The sequence below is a fragment of the Dipodomys ordii genome, unplaced genomic scaffold (genome assembly GCF_000151885.1).
Source record: "Dipodomys ordii isolate 6190 unplaced genomic scaffold, Dord_2.0 Scaffold13, whole genome shotgun sequence".
NCBI classification, from domain to species: Eukaryota; Metazoa; Chordata; class Mammalia; order Rodentia; family Heteromyidae; genus Dipodomys; species Dipodomys ordii.
In genome coordinates this window covers 15,156,102-15,164,573 of record NW_012267229.1, presented here as the reverse complement: position 1 = coordinate 15,164,573, position 8,472 = coordinate 15,156,102, and the positions used below count along the sequence as shown (strand labels likewise).

Here is an 8,472-nt window from a genome sequence, read left to right as displayed (position 1 = left end):
GTTACCATGTTAAGTGATGTTCTTATTTTTCTGGGTCTTGGGGCCTGAACTATGGGCCTTGGTGGGGTCCTTCAGCTCTTCAGCTCAAAGCTAGTGCTCTACCACTTGAGCCACAGTACCACTTCTGATTTTTCTGGTGGTTAATTGGAGATGAGGGTCTCAGGGACTTTCCTGCCCCTGGCTTTAAACAGGGACCCTCAAATCTCAGACTCCTGAGTAGCTAGGATTACAGCTTCTTATCTCTATTGTATCTTGTGACCCTAGACCCTCATCACTTGCCACTATGCAACTTCCACATCACATGATCCGTATCACGTGACCTTTATCACAATATATACTATCACATGGCTCCATACATAAGATTTCACGTGACCTGGATCACAAGACCACAAACACATGACCAAATCACCTGACCCCAAGCACATGATGCCAAACGGCAGGTGATCCAGTATCACGTGACCCACAACCACGTGACTCCGGGTCACGTCTCCGCATCATGTGACCCCCCAAAATGCCACATGACCCAAAGATCACATCATATGACCTATCTCACCATACCACCCCTGACCACGATCCCCATGTCATGTGGCCCCAAAGTGACTTGATCAGGTTACCCCACCACATGACAGTGATCTAGATCATGTGACCACATACATGACCCAAACACAGGAGCCGTGTCACGTGACCCTGCCACATATTTCCCACAGGATCCTCCATCACATGACCTCCTTGTCATATGACTCCTGTCATGTGGTCCCTCATCCCTTGTGCTACTGGCACCAGGTGTTGTCAATTTGTTTTTGTTGTTTTGTCGTTGTGGGGCTTGAATGTTTGGCCTGGTCACTGTTCCTGAGTCTCTTTGTGCTCAAGGTAGTGCTTTACCACCACTTGAGCCATAGCGCCGGCTCATGGGGACTTTTCTGCCCGGGCTGGCTTTGAACCGCGATCCTCAGATCTCAGCCTCCTGAGTAGCTAAGATGGATCAGGCGTGAGCCACCATCGCCTGCCTTATAAAAAGTGTTTTAACACAGAATCCTACAGAGTGTACAATGACTTCAATGAAAAAGTATAAAGAAGTGCATGCCTGTTTACCCAAACTGGGAGCTCTGATAATGACTTAGGGATGGGGAAAGGTCTGGTGTGTAGTAGGTATCTGAGGAAACAGGATTGAGTAGGTAAACTGGCTGGCTTGGTTGTCATCAGATTCACTAACTGAATCCAAGAAAGGACAGCAATGCCTCTTCTCTCACTTCCTTTGGGACGGGTGTCAGAAGTCCAAGGGCAGCAATAGAGCAACATCTGCGCTCTCCTCAGTAGGGTTCAAAGTCTGGTTAGGCCCCGCCCCCGTGCGCTGGGTTCCGCCCCAAACGGCTCAGCCTCAGCTTGACTCATGAATATGCAAATATACTGAGGATATTTAAAGACGCCGGCGCGGCGCGCAATTCCCTGCCCACGCCGCCGGTCCAGTGCTCCGTCTCAGGCTCGGCCCCTTTCTCTCCTGTACAGCACTGTGTGCGGAAGCGCCGCCGGCATGTCTGAAAAACTGCCCTACAAAGTCGGTGAGTTCCAGGACCTGCATCCTGACGCCGCTACTCGCCGCCGGCCAGGCTTGTCTCTGAAGGCGGCCGCCCAGAATCCCTAGAATCACAGGCTCGGCGTGTTCCTGCCCGCGCGGGTTTGCGTGGGGATTGTAGTCCTCGCGCTTCGGCCAGTGCCTCCGAGGAGGCCGCGGCGGACTACAGGTCCCAAGATGCCGTGCGGCGCGCGCCCTTTGTCGTTGCGCGGGCTATCAGTCTAGGTCTAGTTGGGAGTCCCTCAAAGAGGCGGCAGGGGCGAGTAGGGGAAGCACAGTCTGCCACTCTCTGAACCGCGCAACCAGCCCTGGGCACCCGAGCTTGCCACCTGGTCAGCTGGGTGATCCTAGGCCTCCTGCAGGGCGGGGCAGGGCACTGGCTCTGCGAGCACTAGGGAGGAGAGGCCTGGAAGCTAGCGGGCGGGACTGGACCGCGTGCACCGGAGATTTTGGGCTGGTTTCTCTGTAGGTGGTGTTATCCACCTGGCCAAAGGGGATAGTTGGGCCGACAAACCCAAGAAAATTTGGAGTTTGAAAAACAAATCCTGTTATCATGACAGTGAAAGTTCATTGAACATTTACTGTGGCATGAGCACACCTGAGCCTAGATTAACACATTTATCGAGAGAGGCAGAGATCATTTGCCCAAATCCTTAGAGCTAGGAAATGGTGGAGCAGGATTTAAACTCTGGGCATCTAGACTTCCGAGTGGGCTAAAAAACCCAATGCAAGTGAACACACTTGGAACAATCCTAATGTAATTTCAGCAAAAAACAGTTTGGGTCCGGTCTGATAATCGCAACACTGTGGAGGCTGAAGCGAGAGGATTGCTTTTGAGGCCAATCTGGGCTACACAGTGAGACCCTACTGAAAACAACAGCCAATTTAGGCTGGCTAAAATTTAGCTGTTGAAATAAACTCAAGACACCATTAAACAGAAAGAGATATCAACACTTATTGAGCATTTGCTGTGTAGATGATGATTGTGTTAATGCAGTTATCTCCCATTAGAAGAAAAAAACTTGAACAAGTGACTTGTAGATTCTGTTAAAATAGTAGGTTATGAAGTAGCCACCAGAGTAGATCATTGTCTTCAGGTGATGTTGAAGCCCATAAAGGTTAAGTCAAGGTGGCATCTGTAGAAGAGCTAGAATAAGAATTTACACTGGAGAGATTGAGGGAAGTGGGTGGGAGAAACAGCCAGATTTGGAGTAGGAATCTTGGTGATGAAAGGATCAGCTCAGGACATTTTCATCAGGGAGGGAATGCTGTGTGCCACACTTTGCCCATTTGGCTTCTTCTGTAATCCTGGGAACCACAGCAAGATTACGAATAGTTAGCCTCACTCTACAGACAAGAAACTAAGGTCTTGAGAGGGTCTTGCTTCTTCTTGACAGGTGTTCCTATCACTTCTGAAGCTGTCAGCTTTCCAGGGTACCAAAAGGTCCAGAACTTGGAGCACCAGCAACTCTTATACATTGAAAGTTGAGGCTTCCATGGAGAACTTTGGGACTGGCACAGCTGCCATGATGGAATTTACTTTTAGCTGGAGAGACAGGTGGTAGTGGAGTGGTGGGAGCTTAGGATATCACGGAACCCATTGTCCCTTATAGGAAGGCCTTGAAAGGGTCCCTTCTCTAGCCCTTGGAGGTTTTGCCTCTTCTACTGCCAGGCTATGGAACCTGGGCAAACCCCTTTTGGGGCTCTTTCCTGTTGACAAATAATGTGATTTCAGTGAAGTTTGGATTTTTTTTTTTTTTTTTTTTGGTCACCCTTGTCCCATGTCTGCCCTTTTCATGAATCTTTTCTCATGTAGTTGTAACAACCGATGTGGTCAATAAACATTTGCTGACCTCTTTTGCTGCGTCAGGCCCTATTGGACACTGGAGATAGAAAGGTGACCCAAGGAGAAGCTTGAGATAGACATGCATGCAGATAATGTAATATTGTCTCCATTTTTTTTTTTTCCTTTGTCGGTCATGGGGCCTGAACTCTGGTCCTGGGTGCTGTCCCTCAGCTCTTCAGCTCAAGGCTAGCGCTCTACCACTTGAGCCATAGTGCCACTTCCGCCTTTTTCTGCTTATGTGGTGCTGAGGAATCAAACTGAGGGCCTCATGCATGCAAGGCAAGCACTCTACCACTGAGCCACCTTCCCAGCCCTTATTATCTCCATTTTATGTGAGGAGATCTGCCATTTTCCTTCATGCAGCCATTGCAATTTTAGTCTCCTTCCTTTCCCTCTTCACAGGTCTCTTGCTTCACAAATCTGTTCAGCTGCCAGTGGGTTTTGTTCATTTTTTTTTGCGATAGATTTTCACTATGTAGCCTAGGATGTCCTTGAACTCAAGATCCTTCTGCCTTAGATTTATAGCATGTACCACTACTTGGCTAATGGAATTTTTTTCAGAGAAAAATCGAATCTTCAGATGATACCCCTTTTAAAACTAGAGGAACCCTACCCTTCTTGGGAGAAAAATTCTGTCTGAATCAACCTTGCATCTTCTGTTTCTTCAACAGAGATACATTCCGTTTGTTTTCATTCTGTGTGTGTGTGTACTTAATTTTGTTTAGTCTTGGGGTTTGTTTTTATTTATTTATTTTTTGGGTCCGGACGTGGGGCCTGAACTCTGGGCCTGGGCGCTGTCCCTCAGCTCTTCAGCTCAAGGCTAGTGCTTTACCACTTGAGCCACAGCGCCACTCCGGCTTTTTTCTTTTTGCTTATGTGGTGCTGAGGAATCGAACCCAGGGCCTCAGGCATGCAAGGCAAGCGCTCTACCACTGAGCCATCTTCCCAGCCCCTAGTCTTGGGGTTTGATCTCAGGGCCTGGACATTATCCTTGAGCTTTTATGCTCATGGCTAATGCTCTACCACTTGAGCCACAGCTCCACTGTTAGGTTTTTGGGGGGGCTAATTGGAGATATGAGTCTCATGAACTTTCCAGCTTGGGCTGGCTTTGAACAGTGATCCTCAGATCTCAGCCTCCTGAGTTGCCTGGATTACAGGTGTGAGCTCCTGGTGCCTGGCTTGAATTAACTTTTTATATGGTGTGAGCTTATAAAGCCTGTCCATTTGAGATAATTTTGATCTTTTTTTTTTTTGATCCGGTTGTTGGGCCTGAACTCTAGGCCTCTTCAGCTCAAGGCTAGCGCTTTACCACTTGAGCCACAGCGCCACTTCCGGCTTTTTTTTCTTTTTGCTTATGTGGTGCTGGGTAATCGAACCCAGGGCCTCAGGCATGCAAGGCAAGTGCTCTACCACTGAGCCACTTTCCCACCCCCTTAATTGTCTTGAGGAGCTTTCCAGGCTTGTATTAAAGCCCTGGAGTGAGAATTACTTTATCTTGTCTAAAGACAAGATATGGTTGATACATACCTCCTAAGAGGGGAAGAAGACCAGTGGAGGTGGTATGACACTCTTGTGAAGGCTTTCCCTTCCCTCTTGGCTGTTGTCCGAACATGGTATTTGGTAACAGGAGGAACACAAAGGCTGCTTCAGTGGTCCACTTGAGAAATGTCAGTTTAGATGGGACTGGTAAATTGTGTTGGATTGCTTTTGTATTTAGGATGGTCAACTAAAAACATGCTGAAGAAGATGAAACTGGAAATGAGAAATCAAGGAATTGCACAAGTTTTTGGCAGAGTAGCTGGTGAATGGTGGTTTCATTTCCTAAAATGGAGAGATTGACTCTGTGGCCCAGGAGTCATGAGAGCTCACACTTGATATTTAATAGATTGAGTTGCACATCCATGTACAGATGCTGGGCCTGCAGTTGGATTATGGAAATAAATGTGTGGGCGTCATCACCATAGAAAAGGTATTTAATGCTGGAAGAATGGATTAACTTATTTGGCAAGAGTTGGAGAAGAGAGAGATGGAGCCCTGAGGGCTTCCAGCTGTTAGAGCCAGTTGGATGTAGAGGAGTCAGGAAGTAGGAGGAAAACAGGACTAAGTCTGAAGCCAAGTAAAGTTTCAGGAGAGAGGGAGTAATTGGTGGGGTAGCTGCTGCCGGGAGAAGCATGAACTTTAGTAACTGGCAGTCAGCTATGGGGTGTCAGACTTGGACAGCTTGAGGAGAGCACTTTCAGTGGAGTAGTAAGACCGTAAAGGAGGTCGGGGGATTAAAGCTGAGGGAAACCGTGCAGGGAAGAAGAGTGGCATGGTTCTTAATCTGAATGCTTTGTGAAGCAGGCTTGTCAGTTGCTGAAAAGGTGTTGGAGGTTTGGGGAAAATGGGGGAGCAAAGTATGAGGAGAATATTATAGGAAGGATTATATGAACGTGCTTGTGTGTCTTGTGAGATTTAAGGGCAAGTAAACTACACCACTCAGTGTGGTTGTAATCCTCCTGTGAGGTCCATTTATGTGCAGTAGAACAGTTGGTGTTTAACTAGGGTGGGAGCTGTGCCAAGTCTGCTCAGAGGGACGGAACAGAGGGCAGAGGTGGTGGGCAGAGACTATGGAAGTGAGTGTGGTGAGGGGCAGTAGAAGATTAACGGTGAGAAATTCTGGCTTGACTGGCTGTAGCCTATTGGCTTTGGGGTTCTGCAGGCAGAAAGCTGGGAAGATGAGACGTGGTTGGAGTAGATTGCTTGAAATCCAGCTTTTCCAGGGAGAGCTATCATGGCTGATGGGCTACCAGGAAATCAGAGTATGGGTGGTAGGAAGAAATAGCTGTGCTGAGATGCAGCAGGAGTAGAATATTTCACCATTGAAACTGTTCATTTGTTTTGGTGCTAGAGATAGAACCTAGGGCCTTGCTTGTCCCTACCATTGATTATTCCCTACTCTCCAAAATTATTTACATGCACTGTAGCAAGCATACTGGCTTAGTTTTATTAGCAATGGTTATATTAAATTTTCTACATAGTCCTTTCTCTCTTTCATTCTCACCCTACTTATACCTCTTTGGTTGATGGGCAGAATCTAAGCTTTTCCTCTCAAATTCGTTCTATCTCCTCTGGGGCAGAGTGGCCACTTAGGAGTTCCATTTGCATGAAAAGGAATGTGGGGAAGAAGGATGTCCAAAACATTAAGGAGATCAAGAACTGTGTCAAGTCCAAGCTGTTGAATTGTATTTATGAGTATTGAATCACTAAGAGTGACTACTTGGAAAGGAAAATAGAAGCCAGGATCTCGGATCACTAGGGTCTGAGGAATGACCTGGAGGTTGATAGGCAGGTATCAGAGGAAGAAAGGGGGAGTGGGAAGAATATGTTAGCTAGTTTACAGAGTCATTTGTCTTTGATTTTCGTATATTTGCATAATCTTTGATTAAATTTGTTTTCCCTAAGATGGTAAGCTAAAGTTGGGCAGGAACCAGGTCATGTCTTCTGTGTGTGTTTGTGTGTCTGTGTGTGCGCGTGCGTGCCTGCACACATGCATGTGTGCTAGTCCTGGGGCTTGAACTCAGGGCCTGGGTGCTATCCCTTAGCTTTGTTTTTGCTCAAGGCTAGAGTTCTATCACTTGAGCCATAGCTCCATTTCTGGCTTTTGGTAGTTAATTGGAGGTAATAGTCTCATGGACTTTCTTGCCTGAGCTGGCTTTGAACTATGGTCCTCAGATCTGAGCCTTCTGAGTAACTATGATTATAGGCATGAGTAGGTCTTTCTTTTTAGACTGTCTTAGTTCCCTACATGCTTATTGAATCAGAGAATGACAAGTTGTCATACTCAAGAGTTATATGTCCGGGGCTGGGAAGGTGGCTCAGTGGTAGAGCACTTGCCTTGCATGCCTGAGGCCCTGGGTTCGATTCCTCAGCACCACATAAGCAAAAGGAAAAAAGCCGGAAGTGGTGCTGTGGCTCAAATGGTAGAGCGCTAACCTTGAGCTAAAGAGCTGAAGGACAGCGCCCAGGCCCAGAGGTCAGGCCCCATGACTGGACCCCAAAGAAAAAAAATAGAGTTATATGTCCATATGTGAATCAGGTCCTTAGTGACTGGTGCTTCATGGTTGGTGGAAGGAGGTGGCTCATAAGACTCTAATTCATCTTGCCCCTGCAGCGGACATCAGCCTGGCTGCCTGGGGACGCAAGGCCCTGGACATTGCAGAGAACGAGATGCCGGGCCTGATGCGCATGCGAGAGATGTACTCTGCCTCCAAGCCGCTGAAGGGTGCTCGGATTGCTGGCTGTCTGCACATGACTGTGGAGACAGCAGTCCTCATTGAGACTCTTGTCGCCCTGGGTGCTGAGGTGAGGCCTGTAGCTGCCTGGGCTCCGCTAGGGAAGAAGACTGGAGGGGTGGGAACACCTGTGGCCAACAGGGGCTCGTCTCCTTGTCACTTGGGTCTTCTCTCTCCATCTGCAAGTGTTGCTATCCTTTGTGGTGAGTGTTCCACAGATTTTCTCCTAGACTGCACTCAATATGTCCTCTTGACTGAGAGTTCTACCTGGAAAAATTCAACCCCCGTGTCCCATTTAGTCATCCCCCCATTTAGTCATCTAAGAACTGGTTTTTACTGGTCCTCCTAGGAGCATGTACTTCTCCTCAACTAATTATAGTTGACAGACGTATGGACTGTTCAGATGGCTTTAGCCTGAATCATGTCTATCAAGATCTCTTACTGAGGGGCAGGGCAGGGCATGGCAGCAAAGTCAACAGAGCACTCCAGGGCTCATACCTCTTTATTTTCAACATACATTCTCTGTCTAGGAGAGAACACACGGTAGCCCTTTTTGCTCCTTTTTTTTTTTGTCAGTTGTGGGGCTTGAACTCTGGGCCTGGGCGCTGTCCCTCAGCTCTTCAGCTCAAGGCGAGCGCTCTACCCCTTGAGCTACAGCGCCACTTCCGGTTTTCTGGTGGTTTATTGGAGATAGGAGTCTCATGGTCTTTCCTGCCCGGGCTGGCTTTGAACCGCGATCCTCAGATCTCAGCCTCCTGAGTAGCTAGGATTACAGGCGT

The 8,472-nt window shown here is 47.9% G+C and overlaps 1 protein-coding gene across 1 annotated transcript in view; it reads left to right on the top strand.

Moving 5' to 3' along the window:
* Nucleotides 1-1,445: 1,445 nt before the first annotated feature.
* Ahcy (adenosylhomocysteinase) overlaps nt 1,446-8,472 on the top strand; it is a 15,175-nt gene continuing 8,148 nt past the window's right edge. Inside the window, exons 1-2 of the mRNA XM_013011020.1 lie at nt 1,446-1,559; nt 7,573-7,763. Coding sequence (XP_012866474.1) covers nt 1,532-1,559; nt 7,573-7,763 — 219 coding nt within the window. The 5' untranslated portion in view covers nt 1,446-1,531. The remainder of the gene's footprint in view (nt 1,560-7,572; nt 7,764-8,472) is intronic.